The sequence below is a fragment of the Scomber scombrus genome, chromosome 1 (assembly GCF_963691925.1).
Source record: "Scomber scombrus chromosome 1, fScoSco1.1, whole genome shotgun sequence".
NCBI classification, from domain to species: domain Eukaryota; kingdom Metazoa; phylum Chordata; class Actinopteri; order Scombriformes; family Scombridae; genus Scomber; species Scomber scombrus.
In genome coordinates this window covers 23384891-23411189 of record NC_084970.1, presented here as the reverse complement: position 1 = coordinate 23411189, position 26299 = coordinate 23384891, and the positions used below count along the sequence as shown (strand labels likewise).

General features: G+C 39.3%; 2 protein-coding genes across 2 annotated transcripts; one reads left to right on the top strand and one right to left on the bottom strand.

Annotated features, from left to right (window-relative positions):
• The first annotated feature begins 350 nt into the window (after positions 1-350).
• cdh15 (cadherin 15, type 1, M-cadherin (myotubule)) lies at positions 351-17694 on the top strand. The gene is made up of 14 exons (XM_062423551.1): positions 351-457; positions 8788-8955; positions 10277-10432; positions 10991-11135; positions 12070-12251; positions 12569-12697; positions 12867-13049; positions 13601-13842; positions 14027-14169; positions 14886-15116; positions 15195-15434; positions 15706-15854; positions 16085-16276; positions 16857-17694. The coding sequence occupies exons 1-14, from the start codon at positions 407-409 to the stop codon at positions 17055-17057; spliced, it is 2412 nt and encodes an 803-aa protein (XP_062279535.1). The 5' UTR covers positions 351-406; the 3' UTR covers positions 17058-17694.
• Positions 17695-17841: 147 nt separating this feature from the next.
• On the bottom strand, positions 17842-25190 carry spg7 (SPG7 matrix AAA peptidase subunit, paraplegin). The gene is made up of 17 exons (XM_062423539.1): positions 24637-25190; positions 23457-23559; positions 23283-23372; positions 22934-23175; positions 22694-22833; positions 22366-22468; positions 22144-22269; positions 21882-22044; positions 21477-21650; positions 21265-21389; positions 20824-20926; positions 20518-20628; positions 20304-20419; positions 19946-20102; positions 19687-19850; positions 19463-19540; positions 17842-19311 (listed from the first exon to the last, which is right to left on the bottom strand). Exons 1-17 carry the CDS (start codon positions 24856-24858, stop codon positions 19105-19107), a joined length of 2424 nt encoding a protein of 807 aa, XP_062279523.1. The 5' UTR covers positions 24859-25190; the 3' UTR covers positions 17842-19104.
• Positions 25191-26299: the final 1109 nt, after the last annotated feature.

Here is a 26299-nt window from a genome sequence, read left to right as displayed (position 1 = left end):
TGACAGCACATGTGCTGGGGTACATGGGAGGGCCGCTGCTGAAATTCTAACCCCTACCCCACCACTGTGAGACATACCCCAGCTATGGACAGGGAGGAGCTGTGAGAGACAGACGCTGGGAGAGGGAAAGAGGGAGAGAGAGAGAGAGAGAGAGAGAGAGAGAGAGAGAGAGAGAGAGAGAGAGAGAGAGAGAGAGAGAGAGAGAGAGAGAGAGAGAGAGAGACTGTGAGAGTTAAGGCTATCAGAGGAGAGAGAGAGCAAGAAGGAAAGAGGGGGACAGGTTTCAGGGTTGTAGAGTTTGGCCCAGTGGAGCCTCTCAGGAGCCCAGTTCTTAGTGGAGGAACCGCAGATCTCGTAGTCATCAGAGGTCTGTTAACACTGAGTTTCTGAGTGCAGGTTCTGGAGGATGGCGGTACGGATGTTGATGGCGTGTGTGCTGGGTACTCTGCTATGTCAGGTAAGAAAAACCACCTCCCCTTAATTTTAATGTTGACTCAAATTAGCTAAATGTGTTGATTGATTTTTATGTCTATTATATTTAGATTAAAAAAGACTTGAAATACTTTTTTCTTTGCATGTTTATTGATTGCTGGTGGCAGGTCTGTAGACAAGGTCTGTAGACAAGATTCACTTTGGATGTTGATATGTTTTAACTTTTAAGCCTACAAAATAGTTATAGCACATGGTACCAGAGCTTCATCCTTCTCTGCTTTCTGATTGCTAAAGAATGTCAATAACAAGTAATTGAGCCCATAGATCAGATTAGTTGCTGTTGAGGGACTCCAGTTGCACTGAGATGTGCGATAGCATGTGACACTGCCCCCCTCTATCTCCCCCTGTGGTCTGATTCTACATAGATTCAGTCTACCTACAAATTTTAGCTTGGGACTTTTGTTTTTCTTTCTACCTCTTCAGAGTCTGATCTTGTTCAGTGAATGGCCTTTAGCTGCCCTGCTCCTCATATATACAGTTTATGTTTGTGATGCCTTCAACCAAACATCAACTGATTTTCATCGATAGAAGCACTACACTTGCTCTGCAATCAGAGGTTGAGGCCGATCTAAACATTTCATCCCGGTTGGAAAGAGAATGATGAAGTGTTTTGAGGACGAGACTCCAGATGTGTACAGAGGGCTCAGGGCATCATTAGTAGCCCCTGTCAGCAGACGCCATTATGAGATCTAAAATGGATGACAATATAAACTGACATATTACCAACAGCACTTCCAACCATCATCAGTCTTTCTCTGTTTGGAGAAGTAATGGAGCCCAGGTTGGGGGGGTGATATAGTTGGCCTCCAGTGATTATTCAGAGAAGTGTTGCATTTACTTTATGATTCATTGTAAATGTTTTAGATTCTGTATAACTGAATCTAATCGATAATCTTGTCAATCAGGAGACTGTCTCTGACATTATTGTTTTCAAGAGTTTCTGCACTTTTTGGTTGAAAGTCTTTATGGGGAATTTATGTCCTTTTTGTGTTGCAGTTTCATATTCCATGGCAAATTGATTGTCGAGAAAATCACTGAAAATACATGTTGTTTCGTTTGAACATGGTGATGATAGATCACTGACACAGCCGCAAGTAAAACCAGTTTGTCACAGTGAGGCCTAACCCCTAGTGGCGTTACACAAAAAATATTTCCATCAAATCCTCAGTACCTCAGTCGTATTTCTATCTATGACCTATATAAAAATGCCAAAATGAGCCTGTGAATGATTTGAAAGACTTGTAAACACTGAAGCATGACCTTTAAAGTGCAGAATCCACTGATGCAGGATCCTAGTCCTCAGGCTTGATGAAGATAATAGGGAACTACTAAAACCCGCAGTGCAGAACTTTTGTCTTGCCCTCCTGGCAGTGAGACTTATTACAAAAACACCATTAACACATGCTATATGACCACGTATGTATAAAAAGATATGGATACAAACATGGTGCCTATTCATTCCTATCAGAATTGCCTTGCTGTAGTAGGCATAAGCCACAAAAGTTCCTAGCTTTCAGCTTTTACTTTTGGGGGTTTGCAGCCCACTGAATATATGCAGCAGTGTTTCCCCCGCTGGCCCTGCCCATGAGGTCGGTCCATAGATTTTACATTGTGATGACATCACAGAGTTTTAAATTGCTTTTCTCAGCTCGGGGAAAGTGTAACAAATATAAAAATCCATGCATCAAAATTTCATAATAGAATAAGTCATACTTGATCTTATTTTTGAAGTTTGAAGTGTCCTGTCAACAGTTTTATAGATATTTATTTTACATTGTTGGTCTATGGGGAAAATGCTTTTTGGGCCACAGAGGGAATTCTTTGCTGCAATACCATGAGTGGCCACTAGGCAAAATTGCATTGGGCATTTAGAGGTGCCGTATGTGGATATTATACATTCATGTGTATGGGAATCTAAATTGTTACTTTCTTGCCTGAAAAATACTAAAACCTTATAAATTGACAACTTAACAGTCATACAGTGATAATTAGTTTTTGCCATGCACAACCAGTATGCTCTGTGGTCTGACGAAAATACAAGCACCCATCATAGGAACCCGGAATAGGTCGGCACGCCCAAATGTGAGGGAAATTAATCACTGCTGGTTGATCACTTGCAGTGTGATGGTACGGGAATACCAGACATCAGATTTAAAAACTCTATACTCCAGAAAAGAGATATTTATCTGGTGGTGGTGGTTAATCTGCATTGTTTGAGCTTGTTTGGCAAGTACTTGAATTTAACAGACGGTCAATTTATTCAATAAGGAGTTAAATTGCACCTTCTAATGCCAGAGGAGTTACAAGTCCAAGGGAACATGAAAAATGACTCTTTCAGTGTGTTTACTAGGTTTGACTAAATAGAAACAATCTCCATCTTAAGGAAATCTTTCTTTTGAGTATGACTTACCCGACTGCAGGCTGTAAAGGTGGATCTGAAAAGATTCATAGCAGTTAACGGAGACTCAGACCAAAAACAGCCTGACATTAAAACAACTAAGGTGGCTGTGTTTGGTGTTGGCATGCTTCATGTACCAGTAAGACATGTAACAGATCCATTCATTTGAAGGCTTATCAGATGTTAACACACTGGCACAAATATTTTGAATAGTCAGAGACAGGATCTTACATATCTGGAAAGGTATAACAGCAGGAACTATTTTATCTTTCATTATCCACAAAGTAAACAGCAGAAATACTGTTCATGTTACAAAGTAATCCACCAGGAATATGCGCTTGCATGTATGTGATTGGCCAACACACCACCTTGCCGGATGGTGTGACATTTTGTCACAGCAACATTTTTCCCCCCCCTGTGCTCCAATGATTTCCCACAGTCATGGCAAAAAAGCATCAAAATGGCTTTCAAATCACTTCTAAAGTTTATCCACTTCTCCCCAGTTGATTCTTATCTTCAGTATTATCCAAACAATCTTCAATTCACCAATACATTGCTACATATGCTAACTTCCAGCAAAGATTTGGAGCAATTAGGAAGCGATCATGCATCACTGAAGTAGTGCTTTTAGCTCATTTGGAGAAACCATGAGTGTTTTGGAACATACTGAACATACAGATTAACAGCACAGAAGTGGATTATACTGTAAGAGTGGTTTAAAAGGTATTTTGTGAATGTTTTGGCACATTTCTTTTGTCGTATCTAAAACATTTATGTTGGTGTAATCCTTTAATGATCATTTTACAGAGTGTTTTGAGTGCCTGTCTTTCCTGTGTAGTGTAAAAGGACAAGTTACTATATGCTTAAATTGTGTTTACATGTGAGAAATATCTTTTTTGAGATCCTCAGTATATTAAGCTTCTCCAGTGTTTTATATGCATTTTGGGGCAAGACGTCTATTCTAATACTTGATGTAAAACAAGTGATAATTTTTCATGAATTCTACAAAATCATCAGAATGAAATTACTTCAACAATCAACAGCTGTCAGTCTAATCCAAAGGCTTTCATCAGTGTCACCTGATAGCTTTCAGTTGTGCTTCAATGCGCTCTTTTAATTTTCAGAAGAACCAGGCGATATTGAGGCCCATTGGTGAATGTTGTGGTACAGAGTGGGCAGCAGTCACAGCTGTTCCCAGATGCATACGTGATGCCATTTGTCCCGCTCTGTAATCCCCCTTGTGGAAAGAGGAGTGGGCCTCTCTTGGACCATGAAATCGGGTACAAATCAAGGGTCTATAGCAGCAGCCAGCTGGCACTGAGGTCTCACTCATCGGAAACAATCAGTCAGAGGATTTAGAGACTGAATCACAGGTCCCGCTGGGTGAGGATACCTGCAGGCTGTTGTACACTGACTAGAGTTTCAGAGGGAGCAAAAGGTTGAGAGAAAACTACCAGATCATAAAAATTAGTTGACTGAATGGTGAAGTCAATTTCCCTTTCTTTTTCTTAGTTTGTTTCAGTTTCATTCTTTTTTTACAGATTGAGACAGGGATGACCAAATGGTGACAGTTGATTTTGCAGTTGAAACAGTAGCCATGCTATTATGTTTTTTTGTGGTACTTTAAACCACTTGTGAATACATGAATTACCCATGTATGGGTGTAAAGGGTGTAAAGGATTATTAATGACCACAAAAATTATTTTTCAATCAGCTTTTTTTAATGGCACAGCACAGTTTTGATTTAGATTTTCAATTGTTGTTTCATCAGCTCATTGTATCTTTTTATTGATGTCTTTTTGAAAGAAATCAAGAATATTAATACACATGCCCTATTAAATCTTTTTTTTTTAATCCCCACTTTGTCAGTAACTTAGTGTTTTATATACACAGTCCTACTTTTAGTCTTAGTTTAATGTTATAACCTTGCTCAGCATTCTTGAAGCTCAGACATCTGCTCCAAGGGGGATACACACTTGTAGTGGCACCAAAGATAGGGTGTCCATGCCCATGACAGGCAGTCATGACTTAGCAAACAGTAAGGTTGTGGGACCAAAAGTGCTACTGAGTGACTGGTCTGAGAATCAGTAACAGAAGTGACCAGAGGGACACCTGTGTGACCTCTTGCCCTGTGGCCAAAGAGACTGTTAGGCATGCTGTGGGCATAACGTCTCAGCTGCATACACTTTTCTTGAAGGACTCTCTGAGCCTCTAGGCATTTAATAGAGAACTGAACAGACACATACTCCTTTACACAATTACAGTGGACTCTCTTAGGGGGGCGATATATAACACTTTTTGTTAAAAGTACCAATTAAACCGGACAAACTGATATGGACTTACAGTTACATTCCTCCATTTCTGCTGATGTGTAAACATACTCCATGTCATTGCTGTAACCTTGTAACAACAACCAACATATCACTGAATGTTAATGGTTTGCAACATGTGACAGGCATTTGCATTGACGTATTAAAATACACTAAAACTAGGGTAGTTTATAGGCATGTCAGGATGGACAGCCCCAGCGGCTTGTGAATGTGTGTCCAAGAAGTAATGCATTTGTACCAGTAGCAATACTTGGAAGGTGGACCGCCCCGATGGCTTTGTGAATGAATGTCCAAGATATAATGCATTTTCAGCAGTGGCAAAAGTTGGAAAGTTATTTCATGGTTATCAAAATGTGGTGAATGCTAATGTGTGTTTACTACACTCTGAAACTAGATGATATGCAACCTTTACACATCTTGTCTCTTCTCTCACTCTCTATGCCTACATATCTAGCCTTTCTTAATAATCTACATGTGATTGCATTAACATTTTTCATTCTTTTAAATCTTTATGTCTTATTATGTCAATGTATGATTAGAAAATGCATCTAAAACTGAAATTGATTATTTTATGTTTAATTTCAAGCTATATTACTTATAAAATCAAAGTTAATTAAATATGATACAGATGGTGAATTAGTGCATTACCTCTTGATTTAAAGTTCAAATGACCCAAAATACTAATTACAGTGTTACAGTATAATTTTGCTCTCAAATACCAGCATCAAGGAGGTAAAATCAAGCTTTCTCAAACACTCTTTAGTCTCTGATTGCTCAACGGTTCCTGTTGTGAGGGCATATCAATCCCAAACAAGCTGTCCATACTTCTGTGAGGGCCTAGGGTCAAAGGCCAAGCTGTAAACGCATCTGGGAAAAGCTTCTAAAACAGTTAATCTGTGTGTGGTGTCATCACTCAGTCTGCCAGGAACGGTACTCATTCCTCTAATTGGTAACATGACACTTCAGTGTTACTGCAGCTTGGTCTGGTAAAAACATTGTAAAAGTGGCAGATATTGGGTGGAGACAGTAGAAAAACAGAGTGTCATCTAAGGTTTGGACTGCAGAGACAGGACAAAAAAAATCATGTAGTGTTGAAAGGAACTGAAATGACAAATCACTTGTTATCTGAAGGTTTTTCTGACCATTAAATATTTTATATTCTCAAAAACTGGTGTCAAGTGTGTTGTTGTGTTTTTCTTAAGCGTTACCCCGGTATAGTTCATCAATCAAACTTAGATACATATTGCACCATTCTTCTCTAGTACGCCAAGTTTTGTTCACCAAATGTTTTTCCTTAATCAGGGTATTATCAGAGCACATCAGACGGTCTTTCTGGTTTTGTTTTGTCTTTTTTAATTAGTTTTTATAAAATTCCAGATTTACTCTTAGTGCCTCATTGCCTCAGATTGACTCCTATACCTGCCCTGTTAGCAAAATTTACCTAACCAACATTAGCCCAAATGTGCATTACTCAATGTTTCCAGTAAGCCAGCGTTTCCTCCAGACATTATTTATTTGGAGGGTCCTGGCTCCAAATGGAAAAAGATGGTTCCGACCATAAGCTGCAACTCAGGGCTTCAAACGGGCCCCGATGCAAACCAGATGGTGATTTCACACCTTGCTATGTCTATGAACTTGTCCCATAGCATCAGTTAGTATAAGGACTGAAACTTCCAGTACAAAGCAGCAAATTCTGTATTGCTAAAAAACTATTTTGTTCCAAAAAGAACCCAATAATCTCAAATCCTTTCAATCTCTTCATATTTATTGATTGCATGAACTACTTTCAAAGTCAGTCTGCAGTTAACCTTAACACATTCATCCATCGTTTAATTAAATTTCCTATTCTTAGTTTGGTAAATAAAGCATGGTGTAGTGGAAAAAAGTTGTTCAGTGTATCTTTACGTTTGATGGACTTGAACTGAAGCTCACTGGACCACACCTTGTCCAAAGTAAGAAGACAGTGGTCATGTGAGCCAAAGTGTCCATGAATCAGGCAAACTTAAGAATAGCTATGTATGAACATGCAACTGGGATGCAGCTGTTATTGATTTTTTTAGGGTTTAGACACAATGCAGAATGTGTGCTATGCCAGTGGACATTTGAGGGCTCATACAGTATTTGCATAAGTCTTACGTATTACAGTACTCTAGACAGCAATCAAGATGAATTTCTGTGGATGACATACACTCCTGGAATGTGAGTGTAAACACCAACGAGTGTGTGGATGAAGATGGCTACAAAAGTTAAATAGGTAGCGGTCGAGAATATAGAAGAGTCTAAGATTAGCCTGCCCCCTGACTCGGCCTGCAGATACCAGCCATGGTTGCCATTCTTCCCTTCACTGTCCAGCAGCATGCCAAAGGATCAGTGTATCAGATCACCCGCCCTAGAGACAGGGCAGGGATCACAGGCCATTCACAAAATAAGGAATTTCTCCACTGATCCATGATTTTACTTATTTATTTATATTCTCTTTGTTATTCTCTTTGTTAACTAAAAATCAGTAATATTTTCTATACGATGAAACAGTTTATTCATCAGGATCCATTTAGATTTCAGTGAAATGATAAATATAGTAAGAATAGCTTTTTGGCAAATGAATACATCGACATTCATTTGTGGTTCTGTGGATTAGTTTTGAGCTGTTAAACATATGGGAGGTAATGTTGAATCCAGTGAATTCCCACAGAAAGAAAAGAAGGAAGCAGCTTACGGAAATGTGTACATATGAGTATGTGTGGGTGGATGTTTTGTGTATATACATTCATGTATGTCAGCCTGTGTGTGTGTGTGAGAAAGCGTGTATATGAGATGTGTCAGAGGAATTCCTACTGCGGAGCAGATCCGTAAGGTGACCCCAAACTCCCAGTCAGGTGCAGGGCTGAGTATAAAGGGGAATTTGTGAGTGTGAGTGGGAATGCGGGTGGGAAAGCACAGGGTCTAAATCCATAGTCGACAGCTGTTGTGCGAGTGTATCGCTGACATGTGTTGTGTGTGTGTGTGTGTGTGTGTGTGTGTGTGTGTGTGTGTGTGTGTGTGTGTGTGTGTGTGTGTGTGTTTGTGTGTGTGTGTGTGTGTGTGTGGATGTGTGGGTGTATTTGTGAGAACATGTTCAAGACAGCAATGTGGTGAATGACGGCTTGTGAAATGAACATGAGTGTTTGTGTTTCCTCGTCCTGAGATGAATTTGCACCCACATCAAAGGAAGCTAACAAAGACGTGTGTTAGTGAGTGAAACCTGAAGCCATGGCACTGCATCCCCTCTGCCCTGCACAATCCCATGGATTTCACATTAGAGACACAGCCTCAGTGTTACAGCCAGCACACATCCGGTCCATCAGGCCATCGGGAATGTCATACAGTAGCACCAAGGGGAAAATGGTTTTAAACAGCTGCAAATATCTATAATGACATAATGTCTATCTTCCATGAAGGGGAATTACTGGGTTGAGAATATACAATTCATGTGATCTGACTTACTGACATATATCTCCGTGTCTAATTAGTGGGATGCAATATCTTCATGTTTCTTTCTATTCATGCTGTATGTGTTGTTTCGTTCAGGTGTGGGGCTCTGCAGAAACCCAGGACAAGGAGGACAAGCTGCGTCCTCAGGCCCTTTACCCATGGAGAAATCAAGGCAAGGGAATGGTCAGGGTGAAAAGGGACTGGATCATCCCTCCAATCAGAGTGCTGGAGAATAGCAAGCAGGTTCCAGAAGATCTCGTCCAGGTAAAACTGTTTACAGCTATTCAGTGTAAATGGCACTTAATGGTGAAGGCTAGGACTGGATGTGAGCAGTAGTAGCACATTACTGGCTGTAGAGAAGATAAGGGTGAGCTTTAGTAGTCACAGCAGGTGCTTTTCCCCTCTTTTGAAATAAATATGTAGACATATTATCAGTAATAACAGTACTTGTATAACTGCTGTTAAATGCCATGTTGAGTCACAGATAGATTAAATGCTATTCTGCCTGATATAAGGTTTATGAACTGTAGTTTATGGCAATATAATAATACCTACTATTTGTAGACTGGTATTATGTTTGATTCTAGTGTGTGTGCCGCAACAGTACTGCTGATTATATTACAAACTAGTGCTGTACCATATTTTACTTTATTTTATTCCCAGTTTTTATATTTAAGAACAAGTATTATGTTTGTTTATGCAATTTTACTTTTACTTACTTTTGATTTACATGACCATATGAAATCGTAGCCATATTTTTTTTTCTACAAACCCAAAGAAGAGTAGCTGTTGCACTGGTAACAGCTGATAGATTCAAATAAACAAATAAATAAATAAAATGTCTTTCTTCTGCAGCCTAAATCCTCGACATTATCAATTTCCAATTTTCAATCCAATCCAGTATTACACAGACTAACAATTTTCGTAATCAAGTAATCTCCTTTAGATTATTTTCCTGAATATTGTCTGTATACAAAATCTCTGAAAAATGGTGAAAGATCACATCATAGTTTCCCAGAGTTCCACGTGATGTCTTCATATGTATTTATTATCAGACCAACAAAGATAATCAGTTCACAATAATATCCAATAAAGCAGTAAATCCTCACAATTGATGAATTGACTAATAATTTTAACTCCAGTATTTGTGCTTCATTTATAGCCTGTATAAGGCAACACAATACTGAATCCAATACGCACTGCAATCCAACATGCACTGTTGATAAGTCTTCATCATGGCAAACGCAGCACCGAGCAGTGAAATGTAAACTTTGTGTTAGGGCTGTTACAACCATAAGTTTAGATAAATCCTACCATACAAGGAGAGATATCGAGCCACCTTTATATGGGTAATATGTCACAGACAATCCATACAAAATGAATAAAATATATACTGCCTGCTATTATTAGTTTTTACTTCCTGCTTTGTGTTAAAGGCCTCTCTGAGTTTAAACACTCTTGTCTCAAGGTCCATAGTTGTCAGCATACTCACATCTGGTCTTACTACATATGGTTTACAATCCTCCCCCAAACTTCCCATGAGGTCGTGATGAACACCAACTTTATGTCCTTTCTCTCTGTCCAGATCAAATCAGACAAAATCTTCACAGGTGAGGTGATCTACAAGTTAGAAGGACCGGGGGTGGACCAGGAGCCAAAGAATTTGTTTGAGATCGATGACAAATCAGGAGTAATCAGGAGCAAGCGGCCACTGGACAGAGAGAAAGACCGTAGCTTCACGGTAAGAGAGTATTTATGGGAGTACCTGAACACTTTACAGCACAAACAAACAGAAGTACATAACACAAGCCAGAATGCACTTAATGAGACCTTGCATGCGTTTCAAAGCATTGGCTCATGTTTTTTTCTCACAGCATATATCAGTGGCTCAGACACTAGTAGAAACAGCCAGAGGTCATTTTCCAAGGGCCTTTATGAGCATCTTGGGAAAAACTTCAGAATGGTTCAGGCCAGATGACAGTGATGTAACCCCCTGATGTTGAACCAAACATCCTGCACATTTCTTTCTGCCATTTCCAGCATCTGTTTTGCACACATACTGCAAATACCCACATTCATCATGAGTGGCCCATCAGATATTTTCTTCATGGAATGCATGAAATATAGTAATTAATAGTAAGAAATAAACTCATGATTTCAGTTTAACAAAACACTTGTCTGGTGTGTGTGTGTGTGTGTGTGTGTGTGTGTGTGTGTGTGTGTGTGTGTGTGTGTGTGTGTGTGTGTGTGTGTGTGTGTGTGTGTGTGTGTGTGTGTGTGTGTGTGTGTGTGTGTGTAGCTGAAAGCTTTTGCACTGTCCCCAAGTGGAGAGAGACTAGAGAATCCGACCACCATAGAGATAGTCGTGCTGGATCAGAATGACAACAGACCTGCCTTCACCCAGAAGCAGTTCAATGGTGCCGTCTCGGAGTTCTCTGTCCCAGGTAAATCCATTATTTTTTATCTACATAGTGCTCCATAGCGTTCCCATAAATTATCTTTATTCCCCCTCTGAAGTTAAGTATATTGTTCCCATAATGGTTGATTCAGTGCATCACTCAAGCTACAGTATACAGTTAAACAACTGATAAGTTGTTAAAGCTGCTATAATAAATATTTAATATGAACAATGGTTCAAATGACTATTAGTGAAGAACCCACCAGTACCTCAGCTTTACTGAGCAGAGGGAAGAGTCTTTCAGTTCATTTGTTTTGTTTTTCTGGCCTGCAACTTTTTTTTTTGGTTCACTCTTATCGCTCTTATTAGCCTTGTTAGCATACACAACTAAATGGCAGCTGTTATCAGTAAAAAAGCTACCTGCCCAACACCAAATGGCAGATGGCCAAACTTACTGATTAGCTGGTGAGCATAGTAGAGCATTTGGCAGCTAAGGAATTAGATATTTCCATCAAGAGTTGGTGGAGAGAGGGCTAAGATGAGAGTGAAATGTGGATGTAACTTCATCAGGTGGAGAGAAATACAACTCCAAATAAATGCTGATGTTGCTCTGTATCTGCTGGATGTGTAAATAAGCAAATGTTTACTAATGAGTTTGCAACATCAAACTTCTAAGCTGACACTTATGTTGTGTTTACAACTTGTTTCTGCTGCTCCCAAGTGGCCAAAGAAAATCAGCTATTGCAGGTTCAATGGCTGCACAATACCATGTGCCGTTTGGATCTGGTCACACCAGATCATGGCATCATATTATAAGAGCAGCAGATCATAACCAATACCAAATGAATGACTTTAAAAAAAAAAGCCAAATGTTGTGTTCAAACTGACAGGCCTGCAGCCTCAACACAAATGTCACATATCAGTGTTTCACTCCAACTGATATTTCCACCTGACCCAAGATATTCAATTATTTTTGACAGGCACGTCAGTGATGTCAGTGTCAGCCACTGATGCAGATGACCCAATGACCGAAAATGCTCATCTGAGCTACTCTATCATCAGCCAGGAGAGCATCCCTGCCAACACTGTTACTAAGACTATGTTTGGTATCAACAACGAGACTGGAGCCATCTACACAAGAGATGTAGGCCTGGACCGAGAGGTAGGGAGCACCACTGAAACAATGTGGTGTGGATCTCAAATTAATATCATAACCCTTCTCCTTCAGCAGGTTTCATAAATCATCTAAAAGACCAGCAAGTAGGCAAAGATATCTATCATTTAAAACATATTGTATTAAAAAAAGAAAGCAGTTTAAAAAATGTCATTATTTTTTATAACTTACTTATTTTGCTGGAATGTCAGATTCAAGAATAAAAAAATAAAATGTATTTTTCAGGTTAAGATGCACATTTTTTTGCAGTGAAATATAATCACAATGTGGTTAATACCATTAAGATGTACTGTACTCTTTCCTAGGTGGTGAAAAGTTTCCGATTAAAACTGCAAGTTGGTGATATGGGGGGCATGGGGCTAACAAGAGACGGTGTGGCAATCATAGATGTATCTGACATCAACAATAACGCCCCACAGTTCAGCCCTGCTTCGGTGAGTCTCCAACAATAATTTCTTTTATTAATTTTTTTAATGAATTCAAAACACTTAAATCATAAGCAATTGAATATTTACATATTAATTGTTAATTAAATGAATTGTACATTATGATGTTAATGTGTGGTTAAAATCTTTTGATCTGTTTTGTGTGTGGGGCATGTAGTACAGTATGACAGCAGTGGAGAACTTGAAGGAATATGAGGTTGGTCGGGTGAATGTGACGGACAAAGATGATCGTGGAACAGGAAACTGGGAGGCCAAATACTTCATTTCTAATGACCCTCATGGAAACTTTGCTATCACTACAGATCCTGACACCAACCAGGGTGTTCTGATGGTGGTGAAGGTACAGTTGGCTGATCTGCCCTTAGATGTTTACTGTTAGACACTGACAAACTTACAGGGATGAGTAGACAAATAAATGCTATTAGTATTGTTCTACACCTCAGCTTTATGATTGACTTTTATTTTATCTTTACATCAGTTTGTTTTGTCTTCTTCACTCCAGACAAGTGAAAATTACACAAAATGCTAAATACAAATGGTAAGATAGAATGGCTACTAGTCATCCCACAAAAGAGAGAATATGACCCTCTATCAAAATGAAAACGCTGAAGCTAAAGTGAAACAAAGTTTTAGGAGTCAACAAGAATATGTCTTGCTCCAAGACTAGAAGTATTGCCCTTTAAAGAAACAACTCAACAACACTCTCTAGTGGCTAAGTTTTAAACTACAAGTTACTACAAAAAAGATACATATTTGTCTTTTTTCATTTTCATTTGATGTGGGCTGTTGTTTTGCATGCAGGTTTATTATTAATTCTGCACTCCACAGCCACAACACAGAGCAGAGTTTCCCTTCCATAAACAGGCTGTTCTGTCCTGTTTTGTCTTGCAGCCTTTGGATTATGAAACACAGAAAGAGTGCACCCTGATTCTGAAGGTGGAAAATATCAATCGTCTAGACAAGGCTCCAAACCTGCCAGCGAGCACTGCTACAGTGGTGGTGTCTGTTGTGAACGAGAATGAAGCTCCACATTTCAGGGAGGACCCCATAAAGATCGTGGTCCCTGAGTCTGTGGTTCCTGGAACAATTCTCAAACGCGATATTGCCTACGACCCTGATAATTCTGAGCTGAGGTATGAGCACAAGAAGAATAATGTGTTATGTTTCTGAGAAGGCAAGTTTGTGTGTGTGTGTGTGTGTGTGTGTGTGTGTGTGTGTGTGTGTGTGTGTGTGTGTGTGTGTGTGTGTGTGTGTGTGTGTGTGTGTGTGTGTGTGTGAGTCTGTGGCTGTAACTTCTCTCCACTCTCTGTGCTGCAGGTATGAAATTAGCAGAGATCCTGAGAGGTGGCTGGACATCAACAGAAATACTGGAGACATTATCGCCAAGAGAACCTTTAACATGCGATCTCCACATGTTAAAAACAATATCTACAATGCTGTGGTCAAGGTTACAGGTCAGTGTATTTAAACAAAATAAAATATTGAAATCAACCTAAATGAGGTGAAATGTTTCAACTTATGTGTCACTGAACTGGTAGTTGTGGTAAAATAATTTGTTGTTACATCAAGGATAAGTAAGGATCTGGGGCCAGCTTCCTCTTACTTCCAAAAAAAAGTCAAGGGAATCATTCATCACCCATCAGCGGCATACAAGCTGCACACACCAACTGTCTTGTCCCATCTTCAAGTTTCCTTAAATAAGGCCCAACCTCTTGACATTTGGCAACCAATCAATGAGCCTAATGACAACCTGTGATTGTCACATAAATGATGTAAACGTTAAGAATTTCAACAGAGGAACAGGTTTAGATGTTCTATAATGAAGAAATTTACAAAGAAAGAGATGAAGATGCAATCAAAACCACCTTAAAACTTAATTTTTCTTGTTTCCAATTTGGTTTACTTTTTATTTTATTCTATGCATTCAAATGTGGGCAAGGTTTGCAAGTTTTATTAAAATTGTTAAATGATCTTTCCACAACAGTTTATTTACCACCTCTGAGAAATAAATACCTTGATACAAACAGTAATGTATCTGTTTTGCACTTTAAGAGATTAACATAAATTCAGATTTCAACAGATCATAAATTCATTGTTGTGGTATAATTTTAGTAGGAATTAACAATGAACAGACTGTTGTAAACTCATGCATGTGTATTTATGTTCACCTGTGCAGATGCTGATGGTCTATCAACTACAGCCACAGTAGTCATCACACTGAAGGAGACCAATGACTTCCCACCTCAGCTTTTCCCTTTGAGTGGCTCTGTATGCAGGAATGCAGGCCGGGCGAGTTCTGGTCTGGTTCTGACTGCTGTGGATGAAGACCTTCCTCCACACGCTGCACCTTTTATCTTTGAAATGACCGATGACGCATCAAACAACTGGACTTTTATTCATGTCAACGGTAAAGAAAGGACATTAGGGTTTTGGTTTCCAGTAACTGTCCTGACCTCACACTAATTACTACCCTTTCTCACTCCAGATACACACTCACTGCTTCAGCCGCTCTTAGAGCTGGAGACAGGAGAGTATGCAGTCACAGTGTTGGTGTCGGACTCTGGGAGTCCAGTTCTCAGTGCTTATGCTCAGGTCAATGTCACTGTGTGTCTCTGTGACTCCTTCGGCGATTGTAAATCTGAGGCGGGGGCGATCTTTGGCTCCAGTGTGGGAATCAGCTTCTTTGCTCTCATCATCATCATGGTCTGTTTTGCCCTCCTACTGTGTAAGTTACATCTTGAACACATCATTCAGTCTTAAAATCCTTTTTAACAACCATGACCCTAGTTTGAGGTCATTTTTAGATTATGTGACAACTACAATGCGTGGAAACTACACTGTAAACAACTTGAAAGAAATAACTAGAAGGGATGTCCAGTTTGGAGTTCAGCGTACAAATAATCACACTCATTCAAACATGATTGAATGTAATGAGAGACAAATGATCTCAAAAGTATTGTCTATATGACATTATATTTTAACCTGATTGATTGCAGTGCTGCTCCTCCTGGCTGTGGCGGTGACCACTTGTGGGAGACGCCACCAAATCAAGAAAGGATCCGGTCTGCTTGTTGGGGATTCAGAGGATGACATACGTGATAATGTCCTCAACTATGATGAGCAAGGAGGGGGTGAGGAAGATGAGGTAAGGCTACATGATTTGCACAAGACAAGCCAAGAGAAAAGTTTTATTGAACTTTCTGGTAGATTGTCTTTTGTCTCAACACGGTTTAGGGTATAAGATCTGAGAGATTGGTCGTGGACATACATGACACGATTGTCTAGCTAGCTGTATAATAATAGTAACTTGATGGCATTCTAAGTGATGATGTAGCAGGCAGTGCTAATCTGCAGCCTGTGCAAATCTGCTTGCAGAATGCCTTCAACATCGACCTGCTGTGGAATCCCCTGGATGCTCCTTCGACCCCGGGGTCCTACTGTCCAATGCCTGGTGTTCCTCGAGGCAAGCAGCCCCTCAGGAGGGATGCCCCCCACAACCTGCCTTCCCCAACCTACCCACGGAGACCTCCTGCAGATCCTACTGACATTGAGGACTACATCAATGATGTGAGAGGCTTCCACCATAACCCTGACTTACCAAAAGTTTATAAAGAAAATGCACTTTAAAGGCTTCACCCAGAATCCAAAGCTAAACAAAAAGATAGACTAATCACTAAACATCCAAAACACTCAAAATCATGGAAAAGCCTTATGCTTTTCCATGATTTTTGAATGTTTTCTATTGTGGTAAAAGGTTTGTTCAGATCCATCTGAAAATATCCCAACAACTATTAGATTGTCATCGTCTCCAGAAGATTAAACCGACAGATTTTTCCCTGTAGCGCCTGTAGGTCGCCATGTTTTCACATAAATCGTGAAACATCTTAAAATCTACTAGATGGATTGGCACAAAAATCATTTTAGACTTCGATGGATTTGTCTAAGTTAGATGACTTCAAATAGTTAAGACCCTGTAAAAATATTTTGTCTTGTGTAGACCTTTTAAATCTTGTGTATGTATCCCAACCCCCCAAAATATTTCTAGTCTGACTTTTAAAGAGTAAACTGTGTCATAAATTAAAGCATCCTTCCCAGGCCATCTGCTTAACCTTATCATATGAATTACCTGATGTATTTCTCCCCTCAGGGCCTGGAGGCCGCAGACAACGATCCTAACGTGCCTCCCTATGACACAGCCCTGATCTATGACTATGAGGGAGAGGGCTCACTGGCAGGCAGCCTCAGCTCCATTGCTTCAAGCAGCTCTGATGGAGACCAGGACTACGACTACCTCAATGACTGGGGACCACGCTTTCAGAAACTGGCCAACATGTATGATCCACGTTAAGATGGAGAGCAACCTACAGAAAGAAGACCTGTGTGACTCAACACCAGTTAGAGACATGCCTTTGGGTGTTTCTCTGGACACATTTAAAAAAGGAATCCAATGTTATGCAGAACAATTGGTCTTTAACCTAAAGTGCCTAATGTTATAATGAGGATCATTTGGAGAGAAAACACCAATGACGTGTTGAAAGGTTTAGGGGAGAGCTCAGGAGACGCAAAGAAGAAAGAAATGTCAATTGTTGATATGATCAGTGGCAAAGAAAGGAGCTGTGCATGCTGCAAGGCAACAGAACGTGTGTTGAAATGTGTGTCCATGTCTGGTTTTGTTTCTCCTCAGTCTTGGATTGCTCAGTGATGATGCATACAACAAACCTGAGACATAAGAAAATCTTTTAAATGTATTTCTTTTTTTATATATTATTTTATAAGATGAATTTGCTTTGATATTGATTTTGTTTGTCTTTTTATTTGATCACAAATCCTCCATTCCAGCATCTGTTAGCAATATTTTTTGGAAGCCACAAGATATGACTCAACAAAAAAAACATGCTGTACCACACAATATTGTGAAATCAATGTATCTGGAGGTGAAGACTTTGAATGATGTTTTTTAATATGTTCATTGAATTTCGATTTTACTGGTGTCTATGGAATAAATGTAATATTTTATTTAGTGTGTGTATTGCTCATTATGAAGTAAGACATTCTTCACAGGCTTTAACATGTTTACTCCTAATTCATATGTGGTATTAAAATAGTTCATTCCATAACAGTGCAACACACAGTATTTAAATAAAACTTTATTTAAATATTAAGCAAGACTATCCATAGGGACTTCATATTCACTTTTGTCAATCAAACCAATACAGACCCTAACACAAAGACCTTTTTCCAGAGAAAACACAGCCTCAAAATGGCCCATCTCTTATAACAATATGTATGTCTCACAGTGAGAACAGGACCAAATGGTTAGGAGTAATATCTGCTGCTTAATCGTCAATTTGCATGACAGACACTTCTAAAGCCTTGAAGTGATTTTCCTATATCTGCATGAAATACAAGTCTCAAGACATAACTCAGTCTATTACAATAAAATCCAACGTCAATGTTTTCATGGCAGGATAGCAGCTTAAAAACATTCCAAGACACTTAAGAAAACCACTCTTCAACCCAACCACCATTTTTCAGATTTCATTGCTTTCAAGATTGAGTGGAAATTTTGCCATTTTTTGGAAAAACTATTGACTGTGGAAACAGAAACACAATAGGGTGGAATTACTGAAGAACTGCCCAGTCAAAGTCACAAATCAAACAGAAGCTGAAGTTTTTCTAGAATAGGACAAGTTTTAACATTACTGTTTCAACCCAGTCAATAGATGACTCTTGTTCACACTAAATGTCAACAACATGTCGACTACAAACAGTTGTGATTCTTCCATGTGAGAACTGAGTATAGTTGCAAAACAGAGCAATGCAAACCTCAATTGTGTACATGTAAGTCACCTGAGTTAATGCATATGTATTTGGTGCATATGTACTCTCTGTCAACGAAGAAAAATCACCCCCAAAGTTGCCTTTTTAAGTTTAGAAGCACTGGAGTCACAGATATCTATCAACTCACTTGCAATATCATCTGCACACATTAAGTGATTTAATTTTCAAGTGCAGCCAGTACAGAACTGTATTTGTTTTGTCTACAGGAAAATATCTCACTTTCACCTATCATCACACTGTGTTGGACACATTCTGTTATTGTTGATTGCACAAACAGAAAATGTTGATTAAAGGGCTTTTCTACACTATTTTCACTTTAGGCTAGTTAGATATATCCTGTTTAAATAGACTTCTAATTGCTGCTTCCATGGCAAATGACTCTTTGCAGAGAGGCTACAAGGACTGCAGTGCTTTATGAAACTTTACTAAAACATAGTTTAAGTTTGAGACTTATATATTTTTAAAGTGAGGTATCAATGCCAGGTTTCATAAAAGTCACTTACCCCACAAAAAGCAGCAGATGGGAAATAATTGTGAGACAATACATTTTAAGATCAGACCAGCTGTGGATTATTGTCCTCTTCACTGTGCTTGCGGGGAGGTGGCGGAGGTTCATCATCTCCTGTGTCCTGTTTGTCCCTCTCAGCCTCCACCCAGCTCTGAGGGAGGATCATCTTCTTGGGCCCATGAGGTGAAGGCCCCAGCAAAGCTTCAATGTCATCGTAGTTCACAACCTCACGCTCTAACAGCGCATTGGCCAGCTGGAAACACAGACCACAAGTTGACACTTACTGTAACTTAACACTAAACCAAAGATAATACAGTATTGTGCTCAACGAAAGCAAAAGGCTCAGATCTACCAAAATTCAAACAGTGTTGTCTCTACGTGTAATGAAGAAGGAAACAACTTACTATTGTCAGTTTGTCTCTGTTGTCTATTAGCAGCTTCTCTGTGCGCCTGTAGGCACGGGCTATCAGCATCTTAGCCTCCTGAAAAAACAAACATGCTGTGATATCTTTTCGGGTTAAAGTTAGGGTTAAAAGTAGTCCAGAACACCTGTTGACATTATGCCCTACTAAAATAATAGTAACAGTGGGCAAACAAAGAGTAGAAAAGAATCCAGTTTTGAACCCACGTGGTCCATCTGTTGCTGCAGACCCTGGCTGAAAGGCCGACGTCCAACAGCACCTTGCTCCTCTGTTTCTGGGAACGAGACCTGGCCGACACTGTTACACATGCCATACTGCTTTACCATCGAGTAGGCCACACGTGTCACCTTACGCAAGTCATCCTGAGCTCCTGGGGACATAGCAGAACAGGAGGAGTGTTGTTACTCATTGGAAGGAGGTGTTATGTAGGAGAATATGCTGTGGTTACGTGTATATGGTGTGTACCTGTTGTAACCTTGTTAAAAGTGATAGCCTCAGAAGCTCTTCCTCCAAGAGCCATGCACATTCGCTCAAATAGTTGCTCCTTGGTGAATAGGTACTGGTCACGAGGTAAGATCTGGGCAAATCCCAGAGCTGCATTAGTCCGCGGTGCGATGGACACCTGAAACACACACAAAATTAAATATTGATGATTTCAACTAAAGAGCTGTTAAAACAGTGAACTGTGCTGAAAGTGAAGCCTTGCTTCATTTCTAAAATTATGAACTGTTTTAGGATTGTTTCTATGCATCCGTTATTTTATTTAATTTCAAACAAAGACCTGCATCTTTTTGGGAACCCAGTAATAGAAATACTACGTTACCTTCATGACTGCCTCTGTATGCTCAAGTAGCCATCCCACTAAAGCGTGTCCAGACTCATGGAAGGCAACAACTCTCTGCTCCTCTTTAGATAGGATCTTACTCTTCTTTGCACTTCCTAAAGACACACACAAACACATTTGCACTGAATAGCAGCTCGGCCATAACAACATTCATTGTTTTCCTACAATACAAGTAGTGTTTGCAATGTTGTACCTGCTATTACTCTCTCCACAGCATACTCAAAGTTGAAAGTATCAATGGACTTGTACCCCTCTCTGGCAGCATGCAGAGCAGCCTCATTACAAATGTTAGCAATGTCTGCACCTGGAGGGACAAAGGTTCTAAAATCACCTTATGGGGATAAACTTTCTGTAAACATTGTTATGCTGTGATGTCCAAAGATATTTATATTTGTTGATTGAAGAGCTCAATGATGTCAACAAGCAATTGCTCTTTCAAGACCAAAGATGTTCATAGCTTTATAGATTTACATGTGGATAAAACAATACATATGTATACCACTGAAGCCTGGGCTGAGCTCAGCCAGACGCAATGAGTAGAAATTAGCTGGCTGGGTCAGCTTTAAGAGCTTCAGATGCTGCTCAAAGATCTCCTTCCGCTCCTGGGAAACAACAAAAACAAAACACAACAAAGAAAACAAAATGAAACAAGTTAAATTTAATTGACCAACTCTGTCTGGACTTTCTACCAGTTAATATGGTTCCATTTTTTCAGTGTGTAAGGTTTGAGTGCATAATGGAAATAACTTATTACGATACCAATTTATGTAAAGGAGTAGGTATGAGCACTCATGAAAAACATGGTTTGATTTGATAAGTTACAGTGAAACTATACAATACAGCAAAAATAAAGACTACTTGGGAAAGTTACTGTAACTACATCACTGTGAGAGCAAGGTCACTGCGAACTTTGAAACTCCTAGTGACTGCTCCAGGCTACCTGCAGGGTGGGCAGATCTATGAATATGTGTCTGTCCAATCGGCCTGGTCTCATTAGAGCATTGTCCAAAATATCTGCTCTGTTAGTGGAGGCAAGGACAATCACATGGTCTGTGGTTCCCATTCCTGGAGAGAAAAGAGTTCAAAATTACTTCAGTGTCTAAAAACCTGTGCTGACAACAAAGTGCTCTGAAATTCCCAGGCTTAACTCACCATCCATCTCTACCAGCAGCTGGTTCAGGGTCTGCTCCTCCTCAGTGTTGGAGAAACCTGACATATTGGTGGAGCGCTTCTTCCCCACAGCGTCAATCTCATCGATGTAGACGATGCAGGGCGCCCGGGTACGAGCTTCTTTGAACAGACTTCTCACCCTAGCAGCACCCAGGCCTACACACAAACATGATATAATTCACATAAAATATAGAATTCATAGTAACAAATAAAATATATTTCCTACATCAAACATCATAATATTCTGGATATGATGAGGAAACACAAGACATTTTTTTGTTTTCAGGAAATTACAGTATATCCTTTAACTGTCATGCAGTTTAATCTATATTACAATACTGATACATGTTGTATGCTATATAAAATGCTAGTACTATCCCTACATACCTCCAATGACCTCCACAAACTCAGAGCCAGCCATTGCCAGGAATGGCACCTGAGCTTCAGTGGCTACAGCTTTGGCCAGCAGAGTCTTCCCACAGCCTGGAGGCCCGAGTAGTAATGCACCCTTGGGAACCTTGGCTCCTAGCTGGAGGTATCGTTCAGGACTCTGACAAAAACATAATGTGATCATGAAGGTAAATTAAAGTTTTACTCATCTGAAATACAGGTGGTTAATCTACATATCACTTTAAGTTTGGATGCTTACCTTGAGGTAGTCAACAAATTCCTTCACTTCCATTTTTGCCTCATGCATGCCCGCTACATCTTTGAAACTCACACCTTTCCCCGACTTGCCATCTACAATGGTGAACTTGGCCATCTTTAGCTGATTCTGTGAAGTACATTGTAATATGCAATTGTAATTATGGTGAGATCAATTGAACGCAGTGAAAAACGCATGCAAATTTGTTTAAGTGCTGTCACTTACAAAAGCACTGAAGCCACCCTCTCTGCCACCCATCCCTGCCAGACGAAAGATGTACCAGAGAATAGCCACGCCAATGGCTGCCATTCCCAGAGCATAGACAGCACTGCAAAATAAACAGATAGAGAAACATTTCACTAGGTTTTAAAAATGTCTCTGTTATGAAATTACTAATGAGAAGAATAATCCATTATAATCACAAGTTTTTGTGGTTGACACATGCCCTGTATGGAGACAGCATTCCTTCAAATTGCTCAAAAATCCTCTGCATGCGCCACCCCATGAATGGCTTTCTTTGAGAAAAGTCATGAGAGAAAAGTCATGCTCTTACTTCCCAAAGAATCCTGTGCGTTTGTAGGAGACTGGTATCCTGTCCTTTGCGTCAATATTCAGCTCTTCTTCAGCAGCTCTCAGCTTCTCCTCAAATTTGTCAATGTTGGCAACTTGCATTCTGTACATGAGTGCCAGCCTCTGCCGAAACAGGGAATGAGACATTAGTATGCAAATCAACTGTAATTATTCAGATGCAGGTTAAGGGTTATATGTGTGTATTAAATCCTGCTCAACATACAGGCCTTCCAAAGATAACTGCTCCAGGGTGAAGGTAGATTTCTACAATGTCACTCTCGGGAACGACTTGTACACGTGACACCTCTCCCTTAGCCAACATCTCATTGACAAAGTCATTCCATGAGATGTTACCGCCACTCGTATTGATGGAGTTTAGCAGGCTCATGATGAGCGCTATAATGAACAGGGTCCGCAGGCGCTCCCGGTACATCTGGTCCTCCTGTTCACGACGTTTCTTCTCCTCTGAAAGGTGAGGCAGATTACAGAAGAGGAGTATTAAGAGGATCAGGGAGGAGGCAGAAATCAATGAGCCGTCATGTGCCTTACAGTTAGAGCAGTATAACCCTTACCTTCATTTTCTTCTGGAGTTTTTCCCTTTGGTCCATTACTTTTATTTTTCTCTTGTTTAGACTGAGATGTACTGAAGAAGTTTGTTGCCCCTGTAATCAAAGTGTTTTTCATCATGTGTAGGTAGCTAAGGAAGTATATAAACATATTAACGTTGATATAGAATTTGTGTGTACCTAATAAATTCACCAAACCAACAGGATTTCTCAGCAGGTTGTTCCTGATTAATTCTCTGCTGATTCCCACCATGCCAGGACTCAATGGTTGGTAGAGAAGGCTCTAAAATGGCAACATGAGGTAAAATATCAGAAATACATGACAGACAGGGAGAAAAAAATATTGCTGTAGTCTGCAAGTGCCTTATGAATACGACAAACAACTCCAGTGCATATAGAAAACTATGTCACAATAAGAAGCATTTACAAAAGCAAACAACATGATTTATCTCAAAGAACTTCAACAGTAGAACATATGAATCACATATCTTATGCCCATAACACATTTTAAATGGATCCCGGTGATTGTCACTGTTAATGGTCCACTTTTCTTTTTTTTAAGTCACCTGATTCTCCTAATTTAAATGACGGGTTCACAATTTTTCAAGTCAGCCTTAAAACAACACTTAGGAGCTAAAATGAACATTAAAACAGGCTTTTCATATTGGCCATTAGAAGATCCCTTTATAATGCACAATTACAGTGTAAGTGATGGGGGCCAAAATCCACAGACCTTTATTTGAGCAAAAATGTATTTAAATGTTTATCTAGGCCAAATATATAGTTTCAGATGTCACAATTAGTCAAATCAAATAGATATATTTCAATTTTACAGTATTTTTAAAGTCAAAGTCCATCTTTTTGTTACTATACTTCCACCACAGCACAACATTGTCCAAGGAAACACAAAGAGTAAAGTTAATTTTAAAAAGACTGTAAATGTGTCAGATACAAGCTTGATATGACTAACTCAGACTGCTGAAGCCTCATATAAGCTTAAGATCAATTTTAAATGTTTATATGTGTTTCAGTGTTTATATGGGCACTTGACTATTGTTTTATCACATACTTGAAAAAACTGTGAATCTACACTCACAACCACAACTGATACTACTAGTGCAAATCACTGTAATTGCAATTTTAAATACAATTTCTACTAAAAGGTCAGTCATGAAAAATGAAGCTTGACGTTTAGGCTAGTTGTATAACGTTGCAGATCACACTTCATAGACTGATTTTACCACAACTCACATCACTAAAAGTTACACAGTTACCACTAACTTACCAAATATAAGTACAACCTGAATCTGAGATTGCACTAAAAATGATACTTGGTGAATATATTATGTGTTTGGCTTACCTGAATAAGTTTCTGTGGCTGGCCTGTAAGTGTTCGCTCTGATTTTGAAATGAGCATCTTTCTGACATTACTGCACCTGAATAGCACATTTTTAACATTATCGCTGCTATATATCGGCTTTTTTGCTAATATGTGAGAGTTTTGCCTCGACAGCGTCCACGTTAAACCTCTGCTGTATTTCCTACAGAGGTTAATACGGCGCTGCAACAACAACGCTGCCATACCGTCGGTGTTTACTGAATAAAAGACAATTGCAATGCCATAGCTAAAGATTTCTGTGTAACTAAAAAGGTGAGGTATGTGCACGATTAGCACATTTGTTACCTCTACCTTTAGCTTAGCTTGCTATGTTATTCAACTCTGCTACCGAGCAAAGATGTCAGCACGAAAATCCCCACGGCATGTGAACGCTCCCACACGGAAATTAAAGCAAATATATATTTCCAATTAACCATACAATGAATTTTTATCGCCGTTGTTTAATTTTCATTATTATAAAGGTTTTGCTAAGACTGTACTTAATGTTGAAGGGTAAAGTTTAACGCATCTCGTATCCTTTCAAAACATCTCTGCCACGAACTTTGAACTTCGACCGCGTTTGTTGTTCTTCAAGGACCTGCTAGCTGCGCACACTTTTGCGCAGGAATTATCTATACACATATATTTTTTCTCTTTATTGAACATTTTGAATATACAGACATTCAGCTCGTAGACAAGGAGTGGATATTCTTGTACAAGTCAATATTACAATTTATGGGGGGGAAATAGATATCAGTCAAATGAAATATGAAAAATTAAACGCATTAAATATAAAAACAAAGTATCTAAATATGTTGTTGTTTTTTTTGTCATAATGATGAATGTTTCTATGGTCAAACTGAAACCATAAAAATTTTAAGGCTTGAGAAGGAGTTAGAGAATCTTGCCGGAATTATACAATACAACGTGAGCACTGTTGTCTTGCATAATATTTCTGACAGTAATGAATGCAGTGAACCGTGGATCCTATAAATTTACTAGCTCTTTATGGATGCTGTTCTGCCCCTGCCCAACTGTTAAAAAACTAACACTAGATGTGTACATTATGCAAAGTAAAAAAGACTGATGCTGTCCTTACTATGTTAATCGCAGGAACATTGCACACATGTATATAATCTCAGGAATTTCTGCATTTCGCATTTATATATGCAGATTAATTTATACAGGGATTATTTTTTTTTACTGTTTATAGTATTTTATTTTTCATTTCAATGTATTTATCACTTTCACCCTTACGCTGCTACTCCCCCCCCCCCCCCCCTCTATACTGCTTGTGTCAATCTGAAATTCTCCCAAGGGGGATTGATATAGGTACTCTTTAGGTCTTATTTTATCTTATCTCTCATATTTTAAGTAAAAGATTTTAGGGCTGCAACTATAATTATGTTCATAATGAATTAAGCTGATGATTGCTTTCTCGACATATGGATTGAGTTGTTTGGTCCTTAACATGTCAGGAAATGGTGAACAATGTAACAATGTTCAGAAGTTAAGAAGTAGACCTATTGGAAGCAGTAATATATTAAAAGTATTGTTCCATGAGTGTTGAGTCCTCAGCAGTACTCCAGCAGAGTGCGCTATTAGTCAAGTTGAATGAGTAGAGCTCTGGATCCTGTAGACGCAG